Here is a 24,650-nt window from a genome sequence, read left to right on the forward strand (position 1 = left end):
AGAGAGAAACGTCTCATCACTCATCTGAGTGACCTCTCCAGTCTCAGCTGACTGCAGGTATCCCACCCTTATAAACAATACACTGGCACAACAACTGGAAACAACGATCAGTCTCTTTCAAGGATGAGGATGTGCACATCCTTGATAGGGAGGAACGCTGGTTTGAACGGGCAGTCAAAGAGGCCATCTATGTGAAGAGGGAACGACCATCCCTGAGCCAAGGGGGTCCTAAGAGTACATCTGTCGCCATCTTACAATGCTGTGGTTGAGACCATTCCCAAATCCTCTGTGAATAGTACACATGGCCATTGTAACTAATTAATGTTCATGTCTATTTGCACATGAAACTGATCGTTGTTTTCGGTCATTATGCCACTGTATTGTTTATAAGGGTGGGGGTACCTGCAGTCAGTTGAGACTGAAGAGGTCACTTAGATGAGTGATGAAACGTTTCTCTCTCAATAATCCAGATGAACTGATTCAACTTGCTGGGATTTTTCTTACCTGTATTAATGAGCATGCATAAAGACATACAACCAGAGGGCTTTGGCAGAAGTGGTGGGGTGGGTTGGGGGGGGGGTCAAGAGGGTCACCAGAGTTTGAAATTCAGGCTGGTGATGTTAATGGAGCTAGTCCAAGTTCAACAGGTGAGGTCAGTTCCCTGCTAAGTTTGTTGATGTGTATGAATGATTGCATACATAAATGAAAGTATACACATTGTACATTTGTCTGTAGGTAGATGTGTGTGTGTGTATGTGACGCATTTTAAAGTGGAGCTCAAGGGTACTCAAGGGTACAGGAGGGTGCACAGAATGGATGCAGTTGTGAGTATGTATATGTCTTCTACTAATAAACATGTTTGCGACCTCATCGGCCCTTGCTGTAGCCAGGGAAAAACTGATCGAGCAGCATCTGAAGCGTCTTGTTAAGGGTCATGACGTAGTCCTTTCCGAGGTCATGACGGCAGGCAGGACAGGTGTATACCTCTGCACGGAACGAGCGCTGGAGACAGGTCTGGAAGAGAAGAAGACGGTTACAAAAAAAAGGACGACAAAGACCGGGTTATGCTGGTGGATTCCCCGACGTAGCCACCCAAAACTCGCTGGCTACCTTGCAAACGTTGTGCGAGCAGGTGGTGGTGACGGGCTGGTAGGCTAGCTCCTGGCAGCACACACACATGAAGATCTGCTCCACCTTGCGCAAAAAGTTCTAAAATATGAAAACACACATACAGGCATGGACACACACACACACAACACACAGCGGGACAGCAAATTTATAGCCTTACAATAAGTACAGTTTATAACAATGGTCTTCCTGAAGCGTTACGTAACCAGTAAACATCGGCGAGGGCTGCTGAATGGAGGTGACAGAAATAAAGTTAAAACTCAAGGTCACCCCGCTCCCTCCAATTCTACATTCATTACAGACAGGGATTATGCCGGCCGAGTAGTTTTTGTTGTTGTTTGAATGTCCTTGACGGCTCGCCCCCCTCCAAGGTCTTCGCTCGCACTCACAACCCTTAGCAAACCCAGCAGCCATTGCTGCAAATTAATATTTACTGTAGGTGTTCAGTTATGGCAAATATCAATAAGTGTGCTATATATGTATATGCATCCTTCACTTTTCTGTTTGAATTTGCTTATCTTTGTTTAGATTTGTTGTGTTATTTACACCCGTGAATGAAAAGAGTCAGCGATTAGGTAGAAGTTACACACGACACCTTTCAGACATTTTAACTGCTAACAATTTTCAAGCCCTCCAAAATGGTTCTGGTCCTACTGCAGTAATAACTGGCACAGCCCAGCCAAGGAGAGATTTTTTTTTTTGGCTAAGAGTGCAGCTAACAAACCCGTCCAAGATAGAGATTAGAATGCAAATCTGGTGCAGATGCAACACATTTCATATTGTACTATTACTACTACCACTACTACTAATAATAATAATGCATTTTATTTATATAGCGCTTTTCATTGTACTCAGACGCTTTACATAAATTAGAATAAACTTAAAATCAACACACCAAAAACATGCAACATAACATTAATCACACATGAAAGCATTATTATATTATTATTATTATTATAATATATTATAATAGTATAATATAATATAGTATAATAGTATGTACTAATACTAGTACCAACAGTTACCAATGGGACAAAACAGTTTAGACGTATAGATGTATTCAGATGTTTTGGTTTTCTTTTGGACTTTTTCCCTTTTTCTCCCCAACTGTATCTGTCCAATTACCCCACTCTTCCGAGCCGTCCCGGTCACTGCTCCACCCCCTCTGCTGATCCGGGGAGGGCTGCAGACTACCACATGCCTCCTCCGATACATGTGGAGTCACCAGCCGCTTCTTTTCACCTGACAGTGAGGTGTTTCACCAGGGGGACGTAGTGCATGGGAGGATCACGCTATTCCCCCCAGTCCCCCCCCAAACAGGCGCCCGACAGACCAGAGGAGGCGCTAGTGCAGCGACCAGGACACACACCCACATCCAGCTTTCCACCCGCAGACACAGCCAATTGTGTCTGTAGGTATGCCCGACCAAGCCGGAGGTAACACGGGGATTCGAACCAGCGATCTCCGTGATGGTAGGCAACGGAATAGACCGTCACGCCACCCACATGCCCCTATGTGTTCAGATGTAAATTCAAAACGGTTTATGTGCTTTGGATTCCTTACAAAGACTGTGTTAGGGGACAATGAAATACTGACCGGGCCCTCCCCAAGATGTCCAGTGGCCTCATCCCAGAGCTTTTTGTTGGCTACATCCTCTTGAATCAACTGCTTTTGCTGCTCAGACAGCTGGAAGGCCTCCTCCACCTTCAGCCGCTTAGAAGGGGGCTCCTCAGTTGGTGACAGCTCTGGTGAGGACACACACACACACACACACACACACACACACACACACACACACACACACACACACACACACACACACACACACACACACACACACACACACACACACCACACACACATATGTAACATCTATGTAAGGCTGCCACTAAAGAAAAAAAGAAGATGAGTGAGTTGGTTTTGAGCTTCCACTGCAGAAGTACCCACCGCTCTCCCTCGGTATCTTCTGCCCTCCATTACTCTGTGGCTCCTCCTCATCTTCAGTAGCCATTAGTTGTTCCTCTTCTTCGTCATCGTCCTCGTCTTCCTCCTTAGCCTTGGGGTGTAGTCGCGGCCTGCCCCTCCCAGCATGGCGCTTACCCCGAGTGGACCCTCCACTTTTGATGCTGGCCTCTTTCTTTGTCTTATTTGCCATGGCCTCCAGGTAGCCTGGTGGGTACTGAGAAGACAGGCAGCAGAAGATCAGCACTACATGAACCATCCATCCATCCATTAACCAAACCGCTTATCCTGCTCTCAGGGTCGCAGGGATGCTGGAGCCTGTCCCAGCAGTCATTGGGCGGCAGGTGGGGAGACACCCTGGACAGGCCGCCAGGCCATCACAGGGCCCACACACACACACACATTCACACCTAGGGACAATTTAGTACGGCTGATTCACCTGACCTACATGTCAGAGGAAACCCATGCAGACATGGGGAGAACATGCAAACTCCACACAGAGGACGACCTGGGATGACCCCCCAAGGTTGGACAACCCCAAGGTTCAAACCCAGGACCTTCTTGCTGTGAGGCTCACCACCGTGCCATGAACTAATTCAGCAAAAGAGAAATATTTTGTCGCTGCGTTGACTTTAACATGCATGAAAACTAATCAAAGGCGTGGAAAAAGGATGTAAAATGACGATGTGCTCAGAATCAAAAAAGCAGCAGCGGGTGTGCAAATGAAAGCTCGAGGATCTCAATGCTTGTTTTCAAGCTGCAGGCACCTGTGTGCCTGTATCAAATTGGTACAAAAGGGAAGACACACAACAAGGCCACTTGACATATGGGATAAAATGCATGGAGAGTCATTCAATTTTCTTGATGAGATTTTTATGCAAATATTAACAAAATTTTAATGCAACAGTGTTTGCAATCAATTATAGACACTATCACCTGCACGGATAAGCCCAGTTTCTTGATTCTTTCCAGTCCCTCAGGAGTCCATGGAGCCGGCTCTAAATCATCTCGCCTCAACAAGTACCGCCACACCAGAAAACCACATTTTCCAATCTCTGGCCAGTACTTAACCACCTAGGCAAAGCAAAATATTAAAAACAAATCTGATTCAACTAGCCGTTCAAAATACAAACCATTCATGTAACATTTACACGACATTGACAAGGAATACCTTGTTTCATGTATATTTTTTTATCAGATGAAGTCCCCCCGTGTGTAGGTGTACTGAGTTTCACAACATTCCCTCTTTTTGAGAATGTATTCGAATCTTCTCGATAAAAATCTCCATGGGCCGAAGGATGCTTTCTGCCTAACAATGCCCTCTTTCATTCTGTTATTTTGGTTCTAGATTCATAAACATCAGCAACAAAAAACAAACAAAATACACCCCCCCCACACACACACACATTTGAACCCGAGTTTTAGCTATTTATACTGCATCAGGCGTGGTCAACCGTGTCTGCTTGTTAGTCACAACTTTACTCCTTCAAACAAGGTGCGACCTTTCTTATTCCTCTGCACATGGCCATGACGATGAAGAGGTAAAATGCTATGCACTGTATAATTTTTTTCAGTAACCATTCAAATAAGCAAGTCCAAGGATTTGGGCATTTGTGGTCTGCTGTCTTAAAGCCACCTCTGATATAAAATGTGAAAAGGGACATTTATTTGCATTTAAATCTTCAGGATTGTAGCTTGAAATGTCAATGAATACCAAGGATCAATAAATATACCCCCCTCCCCCAAGAGTTGTCCCCAATTGTATCTGGCCAATTACCCCACTCGTTCGAGCTGTCCCGGTCACTGCTCCACCCCCTCTGCTGATCCGGGGAGGGCTGCAGACTACCACATGCCTCCTCCGATACATGTGGAGTCGCCAGCCGCTTCTTTTTACCTGACAGTGAGGAGTTTCACCAGGGGGACGTAGCACGTGGGAGGATCACGCTATTCCCCCTCCCCCCCGAACAGGCGCCCTGACCGACCAGAGGAGGCGCTAGTGCAGCGACCAGGACACATAACCACATCCCGCTTCCCACCCACAGACACGGCCAATTGTGTCTGTAGGAACGCCCGACCAAGCCGGAGGTAACGCGGGGATTCGAACTGGCGATCTCCGTGTTGGCAGGAAACAGAATAGACTGCCATGCCACCCATATCAATCAATCAAGTTGCATTTTAAATATGCCCCAAATATATATATTTTCTATTGACGAATATAGACTCTGGCCAGTAGTTTAGAATCAGTGGAGAAAAAGGATTGAGATATGGTCATCATCCCACTTCGCTGGGAGATCTGTCATAATATATAATCCACACTGGAGCATTTTCACATGAACATCTCTGGTATGTACTTTACATGTGTCATTTGTAGGAATAAATACAAATGTCTATAACCTAAAATTAAGGTGATTATGTGCCTCTCTCTGTACCTTGTATATACCGTCATAGCGATTTCCCTCCTCAGGAGCATATTTGCTGATGCGTCGGCCCTTGGAGCTGCGCACCACTCTGACTGGCTTCCCTGCCCGCCAGTTTCTGGACTCTGCCCCATCTTTGTCATTCAGGGGTGCATCGCAGTTCAGGGCAAGTGCTCTTCAGATGACATAATAGGGCAAGAGATTCAGAATGAACACAGGAATATCTATTATGTTATAGTGTGTTGAACACAAAAAAGATCTTAAGCCAAGTTCGACAATTTCATCCCAACCTGTACAAAATTCTGGGTAAACCATAGGCATCCGTTTTGAGGCATAAAAACTGTTAGTATTTTGTACATTTTAACATTCCATCCAGTATCCAAACTGCTTATCCTGCTCTCAGGGTCGTGGGATGCTGGAGCCTATCCCAGCAGTCATTGGGCTGCAGGCAGGGAGACACCCTGGACAGGCCGCCAGGCCATCACAGGGCCGACACATTCAAACTTAGGGACAATTTAGTACGGCCGATTCACCTGACCTACATGTCTTTGGACTGTGGGAGGAACCCGGAGCACCCGGAGGAAACCCACGCAGACACGGGGAGAACATGCAAACTCCACACAGAGGACGACCTTGGATGACCCCCAAGGTTGGACTACCCTGGGGCTCGAATCCAGGACCTTCTTGCTGTGAGGCGACCGTGCTAACCACTGCGCCACCGTGCCGCCTACATTTTAACATAATTTTTTTTAACATTTTTATGATTTTAATGATGCATTAAAGTTGATAGTATTTACTATTATACAATACAAGTCCTGAATGTGACCTATTCTTCAGCAGTCTAAGGGATGATTCAACCTGTGCTGAGACCTTTAGGTCAACAGTAATGTCAAGCATCAGTGTGAAGGCAGCAGGGTGGACTTGCCCATTTCTGGTCTAACTTACATTATACATTCTTCTCCTGAGAACAGACTCAGTTATATAGACAGAGCTCTGGATTCAAATGAAACAAAATAAAACTTCTTGTGGTACCTGTTCATATGGGTAAGAGTCTGATCAAAAGAGTGCTCTCCAATCCGTTTGTTTCCTGAAAGGTCACGACCTCCACTTCCTGTATAGGTAAATTCATCTCCCCTGTCCTACAGGGGGCGCCCACAGACACCACAGTGATCAGTGACTGGGAGACTTGCAGAAACTTCAACTATGACACCAAATGCCCATCCAGCAAGGTATTTTTTATACACACAGCCAATAACCAATGATTCAACTCTCAAATCTATTAGCTAAAATAAAAGTAAATACTTTTACTTCCAACTTTAATGTTCTCTCTAAAGCTTCACTGTACATCTCTCTAAAGCTTCACTGTACATCTTCACAAACTAATTCTCAGTGAAAGCCATTATGGGAAATTAGAATAAAGTCAAGGGCTAAATTTTTTAAAGATTTTAGCCATTTGAACTGAACATTTTTATCATATGAAAAACACCAGACAATCCCCTTAATTCAGAAATACGACTTGCACTTGTAGTCTCAGAGGACTCAATACCACACATTTGAATAACTAAAAGTGATAGGGGACTATTATGACATTCACTTAAAAAACAATTTGTCTAATTAAAGAGAAGTTCCAGCAAAACATCATCGACAACCCACCACTTCATCCTCAAAGCCTCCAGCCAACACCAGCGAATAGGAGCCGTCATTACTACGCCCATGGATACCACCCACATGTGGCCTGTGTACCCCTGCCTCGCTCACCTGGAGGAATGCAAAGATAAAGAGACGAGCAGAACAGCAGATAAAAGGCATTAATGGTTATCTATCTATCTATCCATCCATCCATCCATCCATCCATCCATCCATCCATCCATCCATCCATCCATCCATCCAGGATCTACCCATCCATCCATATATACTATATATATATATATATATATATATATATATATATATATATATATATATATATATATATATAGGGTGGCACGGTGGCGCAATGGTTAAAGGTCCTGGGTTCGAGGTTTGAGGGTCGTCCCAGGTCATCCTCTTTTTTTGGGGGGGTTCCCCCTTTTTCTCCCCAGCTGTATTTAGCCAACTACCCCACTCTTCTGAGCCGTCGCTGCTCCACCCACTCTACCGATCCGGGGAGGGCTACAGACTGCCGCGGCTCCTCCAATACATGTGGAGTCACCAGCCACTTCTTTTCACCTGACAGTGAGGCGTTTCGTCAGGGGGACGTAGCTCATGGGAGGATCAAGCTATTCCCCCCCAGTCCCCCCTCCCCCCCAAACAGGCACCCTGACTGACCAGAGGAGGCGCTAGTGCAGCGACCAGGACACATACCCACATCCGGCTTCTCACCCGCAGACATGGCCAATTGTGTCTGTAGGGACGCCCGACCAGGCTGGGCGTAACCTGGGGATTCGAACTGCCGATCCCCGTGTTGGTAGGCAATGGAATAAACCACTACACCTCCGGGTCGTCCTCTGTGTGGAGTTTGCAGGTTCTGCCCGTGTCTGCGTGGGTGTCTTCCAAGTGCTCCGGTTTCCTCCCACAGTCCAAAGACATGTAGGTACTAAACTGTCCCTAGGTGTGAATATGTGTGTGTGTGTGTGTGTGTGTGTGTGTCGGCCCTGTGATGGCCTGGTGGCCTGTCTAGGGTGTCTCCCTGCCTGCTGCATAGTGACGGCTGGGATAGGCTCCAGCATCCCCGCGACTCTAAGAGCAGGATATATCCATCTATTATCCAAACCGCTTATCCTGCTTTCAGGGTCAAGGGGATGCTGGAGTCTATCCCAGCAGTCATTGGGTGGCACGCAGGGAGACACCCTGGACAGGCCGCCAGTCCACCACAGTGCCGACAAAAACACACATTCACACCTAGGGACAATTTAGTACAGCCGATTCACCTGACCTACATGTCTTTGGACTGTGGGAGGAAACCGGAGCACCCGGAGGAAACCCACGCAGACACAGGGAGAACATGCGAACTCCACACAGAGGACGACCTGGGATGACCCCCAAGGTTGGACTACCCTGGGGCTCGAGATGATGACCTTCTTGCTGTGAGGCGACTGTGCTACCCACTGCGCCACCGTGCCAAATGCCAGTAATGCAAAACAATAGCATGGCCAACAATGACATTACATTATTATGCTAACAGTTGGTGAGAAAGTGATGGCTATGACAACAAAGGGGAGAGTTGGCAAGCTAGGAGATTTTACTATATGTTAATCAGATGGGTGATTAGCCTAGAGGTGTTCTGATCAACCTTCGGTCAATGGAATAACTGTTCACACCTTTTGTGATAAATTGCAGATATTTGTGAGATCAAGGTTACACAGCTCACCTGAACCCGAAATTTCCAGGTGGTTCCAACAGGAACGCCGGGTATAGGGCCATAGTGGTTGGAGGGGACAATTGTGCATTCCTTAGTGCGCCCCACACAGGCCATGCCCTGAAGTGACATCAAGTGTTAAGAGAACACTGATTTCACACACTTAAGAGTTGTAGCTTCATATTGTATAAGCATCTTGAGGGTCAAGTTATCCTTTACACACACAAAATCCTTCACGGTACATCTCTACATGTCATTGCAGAAGAGTGTTTCTTTTGTAAGGACAAATTTGCTTCGCGGTTGTGGTGAAAAATACATTTTGAGATAGGAGGGAAATAAACGAGGACATTAATAGGACAAATATTAACAAGCAAAATCGGTTCATTCAGCAGTCATGAAGCTGTGATAATGTAAACCTCAAATAATTGAGGTTGTGTGACTCATAGCGTTTTCGTGCGCCCAAACACCCAGGCTAGGCTGTTTTCAATTAGTTTACTGAAACAGAGAGCATTCTGGTAAGAGAGAAGTTATTTTCCATTACCAGTTCCAGGAAAATGGCTAAGTCATGCTTAATGGCATTGTCCACATTGCGCCATAGAGTTTAGTATTAGAGCGAGCACGTTAAAATAAACAAACAAATGAGACACAATGTGAAAAAAAATCACTCATTCGTTGAAGAAACAATTTAAGAAGTTTATAGATGTGAATACACATCGGTTCGTTTTTATCCTAGTCCCTCTGTTAGGTACTTTGGCAGTTTGAAGGTAGTAATATTCTCAATGTTTTGCCATGCAAATGGCTAAATGCAATTGTCCGTACATTCAGACAATAAAAAAAGACAAAACAAAAACGTGACCTGTGTGTGCAGTCTTTTAATGACTGCATACAGGAGATTAGCTGTCAATTACATGAGGAGGTCCTTATGATTTGCAAATTTTATTTTTTTCCAAACGCTTAAGAATCAAAGTAATCTGGGTGTCTGGGTACAACTGGGGAGAAAAAGGGGAAAAATCAAAAAAGAAAAGAAAAGTAATTTCATTTCATCAGTCTATAGGTAAGCAGACATTAATCAGTGCTGATTTGGTCAAACACTTAAAATTATTGATAGTGTGCACACTTTCTAGTCTTTAAGGCAAGAGGCAGCTGAGTGTGACAAAAAGGCTTTTATTTTGGTAGCCTTTGCTTTTAAAATGTAAGACTGTCGTGTCGTGACAGAGGAGCTCGGGTGAAAAGAGACGGGATGACATGCAACAAGGTTCATAAGTTCTGTTCAACCCAACACTGTTGTGAGTAGTTCAAGCCACCAGGACACCCACATACATAACTCTCGATGTCAAAAACAGAAAGTCTGGGTGATGTGCTGGCTGGCTGTACCTTTGGGTGTTCTCGTGTCTCACCTTTCCCCAGTCCCTTTGACTCTCAGTTGTTGCTGAGGGCATCTTGGCCTTCTTCTTGCTGGCTTTGAGCTTCTCTCCTGCCTTGATCACTTCACTGGTATCATTCTTACAGGTTGGACAGTACCTGAAAAAACACAAGGCGCTTATTTCCTGCTCAGATAAGAGGTGTGTGTGTGTGTGTGTGTGTGTGTGTGTGTGTGTGTGTGTGTGTGTGTGTGTCGGTGTGTGTGTACGCAGATAAGAGGTGTGTGTGTGTGTGTGTGTGTGTGTGTGTGATAGGTGCAACAAAGCAGCGGATGAAAGGAAAATAGTGTTTTCAGATTACAAGTGGTTCCAGCACAACAAAACCTTCCCACTGAAATTGTTAAGGAATTCTGGACAGAATCATTGATGACACTTAATCACTGATTTACAATAAACTCTGGGTTGATGATGCAAAATCTGTGAAGCCAACATGACGACACCTTGATATTCCCTACATGAGTTGTAGTAATGGACTGTTGTATGGTTTGGAGATGGTGGCACTAACAAAAAGACAGGAGGCGGAGCTGGAGGTGGCAGAGCTGAAGATGATAAGATTTTCATTGGGAGTGATGAAGAAGGACAGGATTAGGAACGAGTATATTAGAGGGACAGCTCAGGTTGGACGTTTTGAGACAAAGCAAGAGAGGCAATATTGAGATGGTTTGGACATGTGTGGAAGAGATATGCTGGGTATATTGGGAGAAAGACGCGGAATATGGAGCTGCCAGGGAAGAGGAGAAGAGGAAGGCCAAAGAGGAGGTTTATGGTGAGGGAAGACATGCAGGTGGTTGGCATGACAGAGGAAGATGCAGAGGACAGGAAGGGATGGAAACAGATGATCTGCTGTGGCGACCCCTCATGGGAGCAGTGAGAAGAAGAAGAAGGAAGAGGAGGAGGAGGCTATGTCTGTGGGTGGGCAGCTGAATGTGGGTATGTGTCCTGGTCGCTGCACTAGCGCCTCCTCTGGTCGGTCGGGGCGCCTGTTTGGGGGGAGGGGGAACTGGGGGGAATAGTGTGATCCTCCCACGCACTATGTCCCCCTTGCGAAACTCCTTACTGTCTGGTGAAAAGAAGCAGCTGGCGACTCCACATGTATCGGAGGAGGCATGTGGTAGTCTGCAGCCCTCCTGGATCAGCAGAGGGGGTGGGGTAGTGATCGGGACGGCTCGGAAGAGTAAGGTAATTGGCTGGATACAATTGGAAAGAAGGGGGGGGATGATCAGTTGCATATGCAAATTGCTGTGAGCATTAACTAGAGCAGTCAGCAGGTAAACCGACCACATGAACTCTGTGGAGGACCACATTAAGTTCACCAGGGAGGATGTGAAAAATGACAAGTCAGCCTTCCTCTTCTGTGAAATTGCAATTGGTGATTGTTGAAGTTTACTGTAAACCAACAAATACTGATCAGTACTTAAGATTTGACTCTGATCATCCACTGGAGCACAAACTAGGCGTCATCAGGACGCCGAGCTGACAACGTCCCCACTGACACAGAAGCGGGGAAGGGGAGAAATCCCACATTAAACAGGCCCTGGTTGTGCGGTTATTCTAACTGGGCATTTGCCAAAGCCAGGAAGACACCCAAACAGTGCACCAGCCAGTCAAAGAGAGGAGAAGGACAACAGCTGTCTAAGCACAAACCGGTGGTGATTTCGTATGTGGCGGGAGTGTCGGAAAAGTTGAGAAGCGTGTTTTCCAAACACCACGTCTCAGTTGCTTTCAAACCCCAAAAAACACTGCACAGGAAAATTGGTCCACCCCAAGGATCGGGTCCCCGAGCACAAACAGAGCAATATAGTGTATGCTGTTTAAGTGCCAGGAGGATTGCTGTGACTTGTACATCGGGGAAACCAAACAGACGCTCGCCAAGAGGATGGCACAACACAGGAGAGCTAACATATCAGGCCAGGACTCCACAGTCTACACCATCTACAGGCCAGTGGCCACTCTTTCAAGGATGAAGATGTGCACATCCTTGATAGGGAGGAACGCTGGTTTGAACGGGGAGTCAAAGAGGCCATCTATGTGAAGAGGGAACGACCATCCCTGAGCCGAGGGGGTCCTAAGAGTACATCTGTCGCCATCTTACAATGTTGTGGTTGAGACCATTCCCCAATCCTCTGTGAATAGTACACATGGCCATGGTAACTAATTAATGTTCATGTCTATTTGCACATGAAACTGATCGTTGTTTTCGGTCGTTATGCCACTGTATTGTTTATAAGGGTGGGGGTACCTGCAGTCAGTTGAGACTGAAGAGGATACTTAGATGAGTGATGAAACGTTTCTCCTAATAAATGTTGTGTCCAGATGAGCTGATTCAATGTTCTCTGATATCATTTAGATATCTACTGTAATCTAAACATTCTGAGCTTGGTTAAAGGCAATGGTCATAAAAGAAATACCACATATAATTTCATATCTGTCAATAACAAAAACTAAGTGTCAATAGCTACCTGTTTTGAAGTAAAACCTTCTGAAATGCTACGATCTGGAGTTTGACCTTTGAAGGTCACTCAAAGTGCCCTTGACCACAGGCCATGGTGTACAATTGTGGCCCAAGTTATTCGTTTTATCTGATAAAAATACCATTTACATGGCTATCTGCAGCTTTTTATAAGTCACAAGCTTCTAAAATCCTACAGTATAATCATATAGTCTAAAATCTTTGAGTTTGATCTTTCAAGGTCACTTAAGGTCAAATGTCATGTTGGCAAATTAAAGACCCCGTGGAGCTTCCTACATTTAAATAAAAAAGCCAAAGATCATGGTTCCAAATGAAAGACCACGTGGAACTTCCTGTCAATTATAGTAAGTGGTTATCAGGAGCCATGTTTAAATCATATTGGAATTAAACTTGAACACGTTGAGTGATGACATTGACCCCATAAACTTCAAACAATCAGTCTTCAATATAACATATTTTTTACTAGAGCAAAGGATAGAACTATGTCTTGGAAATAGTATGAGGAACATGTTGGCACTAGTTTGAAGTAAACTGGACAATGTTTGACCAAGTAATGGTGAAAACAAATGGTTGACCTTGGCCATGACCCAATTTTTGTCCAAAATGGAATTATAACCGTCTTGAATGGTCACATGCTATTTGTCATTTTCATTAACTTGGGCCAATAGTATTTCAATAATATTTCTAACACACAAATGAACACACCAACAACCAAGATCAAAATCAATATCCCATCTGTGGGGTGGGTGGGGAAAAGCATAGCCACCAAAACTCACTACCATTAAGTGTTACGCAGAAGATATGTGCTGTATGAACAGAATGTGCATGTACAGTGCATCCGGAAAGTATTCACACCCCTTCACTTTCCCCACATTTTGTTATGTTACAGCCTTATTCCAAAATGGATTAAATTCCTTTTTTTTCCTCATCAATCTACATACAATACCCAATAATGACAAAGCGAAAAAGGTTTTGTAGACATTTTTGCAAATTTATTAAAAATAAATAACTGAAATATTGCATGTACATAAGTATTCACACCCTTTACTCAGTACTTGGTTGAGGGACCCTTGGCAGCGATTACAGCCTCACGTCTTCCTTGGTATGAAGCTACAAGCTTGGCACATCTATATTTGGGGTATCTCTCCCATTCTTCTCTGCAGATCCTCTCAAGCGCTGTAAGGTTAGATGGGGAGCGTCACTGCACAGCTATTTTCAGGTCTTTCCAGAGATGTTCAATGGGGTTCAAGTCTGGTCTCTGGCTGAGCCACTCAAGGACATTCACAGCCTTGTCCCGAAGCCACTCCTTCGTTGTCTTGGCTGTGTGCTTAGGGTTGTTGTCATGTTGAAAGGTAAACCTTCGTCCCAGTCTGAGGTCCTGAGTGCTCTGGAGCAGGTTTTCATCAAGGATCTCTCTGTAATTTGCTCCATTCATCTTTCCCTCGATCCTGACTAGTCTCCCAGTTCCTGCCGCTGAAAAACATCCCCACAGCATGATGCTGCCACCACCATGCTTCACTGTAGGGACGGTATTAGCAAGGTGATGAGAGGTGCTTGGTTTCCTCCAGATGTGACGTTTGGCATTCAGGCCAAAGAGTTCAATCTTGGTTTCATCAGACCAGAGCATCTTGTTTCTCATGGTCTGAGAGTCCTTTACGTGCTTTCTGGCAAACTCCAAGTGGGCTGTCATGTGCCTTTTACTGAGCAGAGGCTTCCGTCTGGCCACTCTACCATAAAGGCCTGATTAGTGGAGTGCTGCAGAGATGGTTGTCCTTCTGGAAGGTCCACAGAGGAACGCTGGAGCTCTGTCAGAGTGACCATCGGGTTCTTGGTCACCTCCCTGACCAAGGCCCTTCTCCCCCGATTGCTCAGTTTGGCTGGGCGGCCAGCTCTAGGAAGAGTCCTGGTGGATCCAAACTTCTTCCATTTACGAATGATGGAGACCACTGTGCTCTTCGAGGCCTTCAAAACTGTAGAATTTTTTTTGTACCCTTCCCCAGATCTGTGCCAGAAAATCCCAGATCTGATACAATCCTGTCTCGGAGGTCAACAGACAATTCCTTTGACTTCATGGCTTGGTTTCTGCTCTGACATGCACTGTCAACAGTGGGACCTTATATAGACAGGTGTGTGCCTTTCCAAATCATGTCCAATCAATTGAATTTACTAGAGGTGGACTCCAATCAAGTGTAGAAACATCTCAAGGATGATCAGTGGAAACAGGATGAACCTGAGCTCAATTTTGAGTATTATAGCAAAGGGTGTGAATACTTATGTACATGCAATATTTCAGCTTTTTATTTTTAATAAATTTGCAAAAAATTCTACAAAACCTTTTTCACTTTGTCATTATGGGGTATTGTGTGAAGATTGATTAGAAAAAAAAAGGAATTTAATAAATTTTGGAATAAGGGTGCAACATAACAAAATGTGGGGAAAGTGAAGGGGTGTGAATACTTTCCGGATGCACTGTATGTGTGTTAATACTTGCATTCTCTCTACAATCCTCTTTTTGAAATGTGGCAAGTAACTAAACGGTAAATGGACTGCATCCATATATAGGGCTTTTCCAGCTACAACAGCCACTCAATACATTTACAAACGTTTTAAAATCAATGAATGCCTCATATTCACCCACATTCATACAGTGCTGTCTGCCTTGCAAGGCACCAACTAGCTCATTGGGAGCGGTTAGGTGCCTTGCTCAAGGACACCTCGACATTTTTGCAAGAAAGAGCCAAGGATTGAGCCAGCAACCCTCCAGTTACCAGGCAACCTGCTTCACCTCCCGAGTCACTGTCGCCTAGCAGTTGCCCAACTAGCTGTGAAGAAGCAAGTACGTGCCTGTATCTGTACTCACAGTTAACAGTTCTAATTCTCAGTCCAAGTTAGCTGAGCCATGTTCAAAATCATGACCATGATCAAAAATACCAAAAAAACAACAACAAAAAAACACACTGCTATGATTTCATTACTCTTTTTTTCTTTTCTTTTTTTTTTAATTTCCCCCCCTTTTCTCCCAATTATATTTGGGAGGGCTGCAGACTACCACATGCCTCCTCTGATACATGTGGAGTCGCCAGCTGCTTCTTTTCACCTGACAGTGAAGAGTTTCGCCAGGGGAATGTAGCACGTGGGAGGATCATGCTATTCCCCCCAGTTCCCACTCCCCCCTGAACAGGCGCCCCGATCGATAAGAGGAGGCGCTAGTGCAGCGACCAGGACACATCTGGCTTCCCACCCGTAGACATGGCCAATTGTGTCTGTAGGGACGCCCGACCAAACCGGAGGTAACACGGGGATTCCAATCGGCGAGCCCCGTGTTGTTAGGCAACGGACTAGACCACTACACTACGCGGATGCCCCGAGTTCATTACTCTTAATTTCAATATGCCACTGATACCTATGCTAAATTAATTATTTATTACTGTATATATAGGGATCAGTTTTGTTAGTTTTTGAAAGTACAACAGCATTGTGCAAAAGTATTACATTGCAAAAAAAAATAAAAAGACATGGAAGAAAAAAAAAAGTTCAAGGGTTAGGATGTAATTTTAGAACTTGTTGCCCCCAGCCCTGCCTAACAAGCCTAATAGCTCACTGTTAAATACGGCTTCTTGTCATTTACTGCCCAAGTATGGTCTCTCACCAGTCCTCATCATCAGGGATGGTGGCGAGGGGTGGGTTGAGACAGTAGATGTGGAAGGCCATGTTACACTCATCACACAGTAACTGCATGTGGGCGTCCTGCTTGCCACCACACACACAGCATGAGCAGAAGCGGCACTCAGCATCCGGGTCCGCCTTGCAGTGCTTACACTCCGGCCCACTCTTCCCTGAAAAAGAGCAGACAAAAAGCACACACACACACACACACACACACACACACACACACACACACACACACACACACACACACACACACACACACACACACACACACAAAAGCAGAATCAAATCCTAGTATACAATGGCACCCAGCATGAACAGAGGGAGAACATGGGGTTGATACAAGGAGGGCAGAAGAACCCAGGTTACAAACTGCATTAAGTTCTTTCTTACTCACTGCACTATTGTATGCCCGACCCACTTCAGGTCACACAAATATCCACTTACAGTGGTGGTATAAAATATGTGAAACCCATGCTTTGACTATTTGCCAATAATGTAAGTTATCAATGTAAACTACAATCTTAAATCCCAATTATAATGCAGAACATAATTGTTAATACTTCTACCAACCAAAATCGCTCTCACGCATGCACGCACACACACGGACACACACGCACACACACACACACACACACACATGCACACACACGCAGATAGTGACACAACTGTCATTATTCTTCTCAATCTAGCATACGTGTACTTGTGTGTGTGTGCGTGTGCGTGTGCGTGTGTGAGAGAGAAGGGGGCACTGGTGCATACTTTTAAATTGTCCATCAGCAGCAGAGAGGGCACAGGCTCCTGGTTTCTCCACTTGGTAGACTTCATCTAGAAACTGAACCTTACAATCCTCTATCACATCTCCAGGACCCCTGGTGAAGGGTGACAGAGATGCCGACATTAAAAGAGGGATGCATGTGCAATAGGAGACAGAAGAAGGGAGAGAAATGGGTGGTTAAAAAGAAAGGTCGTGATACTGAAGGTATCAGACAGAGATCAAATAAAGTCACACAAGATGCTGCAAGTAACTTTCTACCCTTCCAGCCTCCATCAGCTACTCGCTTATGCCTTTGCAGAAAGGCCTAAAAACTTTCCTCTTATAACCTACCTCAATCCTTACATAGTAGTCTCTTATGGCACTTTCCAACAGCCGTGTTCTTAGGTTCTAAGGTTCTAAGGTGTTCTTAGTTTCGATATGTGTTCTTAGTTTGGATATATGTGTTCTAGTTTGGATATATATGTGTTCTTAGTTTGGATATATGTGTTCTAGTTTGGATATATATGTGTTCTTAGTTTGGATATATTTGTTCTTAGTTTGGATTTTTGTGTTCTAGTTTGGATATACGTATGTGTCCTTAGTTTGGATATATGTGTTCTAGTTTGGATATATGTGTTCGTAGTTTGGATATATGTGTTCTTAGTTTGGATATATGTGTTCTAGTTTGGATATATATGTGTTCTTAGTTTGGATATATATGTGTTCTAGTTTGGATATATATGTGTTCTTAGTTTGGATATATGTGTTCTACTTTGGATATATATGTGTTCGTAGTTTGGATATATTTGTTCTTAGTTTGGATATATGTGTTCTAGTTTGGATATACGTATGTGTTCTTAGTTCGGATATATGTGTCCTTAGTTTGGATATGTGTTCTAGTTTGGATATATGTGTTCGTAGTTTGGAGAGATATGTGTTCTTAGTTTGGATATATGTGTTCATAGTTTGGAGATATATGTGTTCTTAGTTTGGATATTTGTGTTCTTGTAGTTTTTGGATATGTGTTTTTGTCTTTGTGTTGCACTGTTGTGGGCTGGGGGAAACAATATTTCATTTCATGTCATGTACTCAAGTACATGACATGAAATGACAAATAAAGTGTTCCTGATTCCTGATTTCAGTGAATTTGCAACAAATAGCTACCAGCTATTACGACTGCACCTGTGCTTGGGCACAAACTTAGTTAAACAATATTATTATTGGTGTCAACTATTGAGCCCTTTTCTACTTGGACTTGACATTTACACGCTGGCATGGCATTATTTTACTGTTTTAATGTTTTGTGGCAATATCAATCTACTTCGTTCATAGTTTGATTTATCTACTCTCCACCTCTTGATTATCTAGATTATCTATTATACATAAATGGACTAAATGCACTCAGCTGTATAGTGCTCTATGATGCCAGCTGGCAACATTTAAATTTATCTACTAGTTGCTGGCTCTCTTGTAAATTTCTTTGGATAAAAGCACCTGCCAAATCAGCAAATATAAACACAAATGTAAATGTATTTTCTAGAAAGGGACACAAACACAAAAGTACCCTTATAAACATCCTAATAAACTCAAAGGAACAATGCCTCCCCTACCATATTTAGCTACCCCTCAGTCTCACCCCAGCAAGATTTTAACACGAAGCTCCTTGTTGGTCCGGGTGGGCTGGTCTAGGGCCTGAACCTCTGCATCAAACCAGAACCCCCTCTCTTCAGGCGTCTCCAGGTTGTAGTTAATCATCACTAGCATGCCCACCCTCAGCTGGTCCCACCGCAGCAGGGTCCTGGCACGGGGCCGAACATCCACGGGTCGCATCTCCACCACGCCATTCTCTGGGTAACTAGGGAATAGAGGACGAGTGAGGGAGGTAAGCAAAATGTCAGATAACTGGTATCATGTTAATGTCTCTCTCCTCTAACACATCTATGCCTTTCTGTTTCCTGAAAGAAGACATTGTTAACGCCAACAAATATATCTCTCATGCCCGGGAAGAGTTCTCCCCCCCTTTTTTCTCGCCAATTGTATTGCCAATTATCCCACTCTTCAAAGCCGTCCCGATCTCTGCTCCACCCCCTCTGCCAATCCGTAGAGGGCTGCAGACGACCACATGCCTCCTCCGACAGATGTGGAGTCGCCAGCCACTTCTTTTCACCTGAGAGTGAGGAGTTTCACCAGGGGGACGTAGTGTGTGGGAGGATCACGGTATTCCTCCCAGTTCCCCCTTCCCCCCGAACAGGTGCCCTGACCGACCAGAGAAGGTGGTGGTGCAACAACGAGGACACATACCCACATCTGGCTTCCCACCCGCAGACACGGCCAACTGTGTGTGTAGGGACGCCCGACCAAGCTGGAGGTAACACGGGGATTCGAACCAGTGAGCCCCGTGTTGGTAGGCAACGGAATAGACTGCCACGCCACCCAGACGCCCCTACCTGGTTGACCAGATTACAAATGCCAATAAAGTCTGTTCAAAAAGGTCTGGCACAACGGTCTGGCATAAGGGATGTCTGGGTAGTGCAGTGGTCGATTCCATTGCCTACCAAAATGGGGATCGCCAGTTCGAATCCTCGTGTTACCTCCGGCTTGGTCTGGCATCCCTACAGACACAATTGCCATGTCTGTGGGTGGGAAGCTGGATGTGGGTATGTGTCCTGGTCACTACACTAGCGCCTCCTCTGGTCGGTTGGGGCGCCTGTTCAGGGGGGAGGGGGAACTGGGGGGAATAGCGTGATCCTCCTACGCGCTACATCCCCCTGGGGAAATTCCTCACTGTCAGGTGAAAAGAAGCAGCTGTTGACTCCACATGTATCAGAGGAGGCATGTGGTAGTCTGCAGCCCTCCCCGGATCGGCAGAGGGGGTGGAGCAGCGGCCGGGACAGCTCAGAGAGAGGGGTGATTGGCCAAGTGCAATTGGGGAGAAAAAAAAAGGGGGGGGACAGGTCTGGTCTTGAAAATGGCTGAATCAACTAAACGCCAGGCATCCACAAAATCCTCTGTGAATAACAGGAAAATAGAGGTGCTGCTGATCTGAGGCAAGCAAAGAAGCAAAAAAGGAGGTGGACAGAAATCATGCAAGGATAATGGTGAACATTGGTTCAGATGCCTACCCACACTGGAAGCAACTTATTATAGGGCTTTTACACTTGTCCACTTTAATTCAGGTGGACTGGATCCACACGTATGTGGATCCATGACCATTTGTATCATTTCTCTGAGCTTTCACACTATACTATAAGTCGGTCACTTGAATTACAGAATTCTGGCGAGTGACTTGCTCCTTTGTAATCAATTGAATTGTTACATCAAAGCATCAGAAAGAACACCTACACTTGGCAACTGTTATTCATTAGATCAGTTTTATAAACACGGATGCATCACGGAACGGTACCGATCCCGGGCCCTTTTACAAAAGGCAAGATAGAGAAGAAAATTATTCTCTTGGTCAAACATTTTCCATTAGTCATCAGTGCCCATGCAGTACTGTGGGTTGAGGGAGTGATCCTCCATTTGGTGGGATGACGTAGTGAACAATGTCTTTAGCATAAGAGATGGGCTGTAAAACTTAAGGATGCGTCAGATAACTTTTAAATGTCTATGCAACACATTGGGATGGAAGACTGAAAGGAAAGACACCAGATTTTGCAGTACAGAAAATTAATTCATATCAATGTAGTAGCCAGTCTGAGCCGATATTATAAAAATTAACTGCTCAATTCACTGGTCCAGTGTTTTATTTACATGCACTATGACAAGCCTTTTGCCAATCGACTTGAAAATATGCTCATTTTTCAGATAATCCTTCAGTTGTTTTGAACATTTTCCTGACCCCAAACATCAAGCAATATGTTTGTCTCCTCATCAGTCCAAGAATCTGCAGCCATACCGGTCATTCCTCTTCTATTATCAATTGGTAATTTAAAGAATTGTTTTTATTTCTTTAATGTTCTACTGGACTCATCCAGATACTGTGCCATTTGTATGCGTTCACGAGCTTTCATGTTTAAAAAAAGCAGATGGTATTGGACTGACGTGGACGCATGCCATAGTGCGAAAGCCCTTTAATTATCTGCAGCTGTACATAGAAGGAAAATAAACTGTGGACAACCTGAGTGAAATAAACAGCAAAAGCAGAATACACATTAGTTTCTGTAATGTGTGCTGTTTTACTTTCTGATTTCATCAATTAATAAATCAAATATTCAATGTACTCCCTTTCAAGTTACCTAGTTGGTTGATGATGCTCTACTGTTGCACTAGTGCACCGCCATCTTAGTAGTTCAAACTTACTTTTTCGGTAACCTCTCGCCAACATTGAAAATACAGCTAGTAGCTGTATTTTCTGACACGCTTGCTTATTATAATATTAAAATGTACACTTTTATTAATACTTTGGTTCGCTGGTGATCATTTTCTTTAGAATATAACAATCAAAACAATTAGCAAAATAGAATATTGTATAGTATACACAATGATGCGTCCGGGTAGCGTAGTGGTCTATTCCGTTGCCTACCAACATGGGGATTGCCAGTTCGAATCCCTGTGTTACTTCCGGTTTGGTCAGCGAACAGATCTCCGTATACATCAGATTATTTGTTACATGTTCGAAAAGGAGTAGGAGGAAGTATACACGTTTTTTTCCTACCCCACCTCACATACTCAAGTCATTTCAGCTACTATACATTTCAAACTCAATTCCCACTGTACTGCGTAGTTCACATCCAACGCAAGTTGTGCTGCACAATATAAACTCAACTACTGTGACCATTAAGAGAACAAAAGAAAAAAAAACCCATCAAAAACACATGAAAGAAAGAAACAAAGAAAAAGAAAAGCACATCCTAATGTCATGTACCAAGAATAAACAGATATCAATGCTACGTACAACCCAAATATCCACTCAGTATCATAGAAAGAAAAATTATACAAAATAAAAAAGAAATGTTTAGAGATAAATAAAACTTCTGTCTGAAACAAAATATATTCGTGTCATCTGCAATAAAACAAATTCCAATATTTTTAGGTACAGAGTGAATAGTTTTGGACCTAAAACCGACCCCTGGGGTACACCACAAGTAATAGCCATGCATGACGATTTATGTTCGCCTATCTTTACAAACTGTTGCCTATTACTTAAATAGCTTCTTAGCCAATTCTGCACCACCCCTCTGACACCATACCTTTCCAATTTGTCTATTAATCTATTTTGATCAATAGTGTCAAAAGTTTTTTTTTTATCTATAGATATTCCCACAGCAAACTTTTTGGTGGATGCAATTAGTTATTCCTTCAATTAATTCAATGAGCGTCAGAGATGTCGATCTGCTTGGTTGAAACCCGTACTGGCTATTTATCAGCAGATTGTGCTTCTCAATGAATTTGTCTAGTCTAGCAGCAAACAGTTTTTCCAATATTTTGGAGAATTGTGACAATAATGAAATCGGTCTGCAGTTTGTAAATTGGTGTCTATCTCCGGTTTTATATAAGAGTATGACATTTGCAATTTTCATTTTGCTTGGAACTTTACCAGATTGAAAAGAGATGTTATAGATGTGGGTTAGTGGTTTTGCAATACCTTCGATTACTTTCTTAACTATTGTCATATCAATATCATTTCAGTCAGTAGATTTTTTGTGCTCATATTTGTTTACAATGTCCACGATTTCCTTCTCTTCTACTGCTCTGAGAAAAATGGAATTTGGATTTCTGTCCCCATAATCACTATCATTCCCCTGTTTGTGTATCATTGATTTTTTTTCTGCCAGTTTTGGGCCCACATTTACAAAGAATCTGTTGAAGCCATTTATCACATCTTCCATGTTATTTATAGTCTTATCATTATCTGTAAAATATATAGATAATCTATACTTCTCCATCAACATTCTCAAAACAAACATTGCATATGTAGTGCTCTTTCATGGCATGAAACAATACTGCTGCTCGCTAATCATCACCTATCCTTTTAACCTAGCTTCCACTCCTCTTTCCCATATCTTCATGCTGTGGCTGATCAACTTTATACCTCTGTAGAGCTGCCAAGCACTGTGGTGTGGGCCTGTAATCCAAGTTCCAGGAAGGCTGAGATTGGTGGTTCAAATGAGCTGGGGAGCTCTATGCTGTAATGGACTATGTCTAGCAGGTGTCCTTTGTAAGTTCAGTATCGATACGGGGATCTTGGGGGAGTCTGAAACCACCAGGAGGGGTGAACCGGCCCATGTCGGATCACGAAGCAGGTCAACCCCCCCCCCCCCCCGGTACTGTCCAGTAGTCGGATAGCACCAGTGAATAGATGTTGCAGTGCTACCTTAGTAACACGTTGATACCCATGCCTCCAGCTCTGCACATTGCCCTTATGCTTGAAAATCGGTACCAGTATGCTTATTGTCCACTCCTCAGATATCCTCTCACTTTCTGAGATTGTGTTAAACAATCTAGTCAAAAACTTCACTGCCATCACTCCCAAACATCTTCATGCCTCCACATGTATGTCATCTGGACCAACTGTTTTACCACTCTTCATAGCTTCCCAGCACACTCTCTCTGCCTAGTTCATCGGTACAAGTCCTTTTCTCCTTCCTTAGTGTCCAACCTCTCATACAACTGACCATAAGCCTTTTACTTTGCCTTCGCCACTTCTCTCTTCACTTTACACCTCATCTCCTTGTACTCCTATACACTTTCTTCATCTCTTTGACTATCTCACTTCTTCTTTACCAACAACTTCCTCTGTATACTTTGCTGTACTTCCTTATTTCACCACCAAGTCTCGTTGCATTCCCTCCTCTCTCCAGATAACACACCAAGTACCTTCCTTGTTTTTCCCAGTAGCTATCGGTAGCTATACCCAGTAGCAGAATTGGTAGATGGTTGAACAACTGAAGTGACAGTGGAAACTCTACCCGGCGAGAGAAAAAGAACCCTGTTGATCGAGGAGGCAAAGAAGGCGAAGAGGGAGACCCGGTTCATGCTTGAGGTGGGGAGACTCAAGACTAGCCACCGCTATTGAGGTTCACCAAACATTAGAGGAAAAGGCGCAGGGGCGGTAAGCTATGATGAACATTTTAGTTGATGAAATGTTAAAACATTTTTTATAGACGAATGTAAGAATCACTCTAGGCATACAACAATGATAAATGAAAATGTTAAAAAAAAACATTACTGGGAGCCACTGGAGAGGGGCAAAAGAGCCGCCATAGGTTGTCAACCTCCGCCCTAGCCAGATAAATGCGTTGGCATGTAAAATGTTAGCTATTGGTTACGATCAGGTTAAGGTAAGCGTTAGGTTAAGTTTAGGGTTTAGCTGAAGTTAAATTAAGGTTAGGTTGAGCTTAGGTTAAAGTGAATCAAGTGTCCCGGTGTTGTGTCGAAATCTGGCTAGGGGGAAACACATCTCGAGGCTTCCAAACTGACATTTAGTTGACATTCTTTCTGCTGGATCAGTAAGTAATACAACCTGCCTACTTATTAATACTACTGG

The 24,650-nt window shown here is 44.0% G+C and overlaps 1 protein-coding gene across 1 annotated transcript in view; it reads right to left on the minus strand.

Annotated features, from left to right (window-relative positions):
* Nucleotides 1-606: 606 nt before the first annotated feature.
* The window catches only part of LOC130121935 (E3 ubiquitin-protein ligase UHRF2-like), an 86,045-nt gene continuing 62,001 nt past the window's right edge, over nucleotides 607-24,650 (minus strand). Inside the window, exons 4-16 of the mRNA XM_056290917.1 lie at nucleotides 18,798-19,016; nucleotides 17,167-17,276; nucleotides 16,385-16,571; nucleotides 10,242-10,365; nucleotides 8,857-8,964; nucleotides 7,161-7,265; nucleotides 6,540-6,646; nucleotides 5,520-5,682; nucleotides 4,027-4,164; nucleotides 3,076-3,307; nucleotides 2,725-2,873; nucleotides 1,111-1,209; nucleotides 607-1,014 (exon numbers count right to left, since the gene is read on the minus strand). Coding sequence (XP_056146892.1) covers nucleotides 868-1,014; nucleotides 1,111-1,209; nucleotides 2,725-2,873; nucleotides 3,076-3,307; nucleotides 4,027-4,164; nucleotides 5,520-5,682; nucleotides 6,540-6,646; nucleotides 7,161-7,265; nucleotides 8,857-8,964; nucleotides 10,242-10,365; nucleotides 16,385-16,571; nucleotides 17,167-17,276; nucleotides 18,798-19,016 — 1,888 coding nt within the window. The 3' untranslated portion in view covers nucleotides 607-867. The remainder of the gene's footprint in view (nucleotides 1,015-1,110; nucleotides 1,210-2,724; nucleotides 2,874-3,075; nucleotides 3,308-4,026; nucleotides 4,165-5,519; nucleotides 5,683-6,539; nucleotides 6,647-7,160; nucleotides 7,266-8,856; nucleotides 8,965-10,241; nucleotides 10,366-16,384; nucleotides 16,572-17,166; nucleotides 17,277-18,797; nucleotides 19,017-24,650) is intronic.

This window comes from Lampris incognitus, chromosome 12 (genome assembly GCF_029633865.1).
Source record: "Lampris incognitus isolate fLamInc1 chromosome 12, fLamInc1.hap2, whole genome shotgun sequence".
In the NCBI taxonomy this organism is placed as follows: domain Eukaryota; kingdom Metazoa; phylum Chordata; class Actinopteri; order Lampriformes; family Lampridae; genus Lampris; species Lampris incognitus.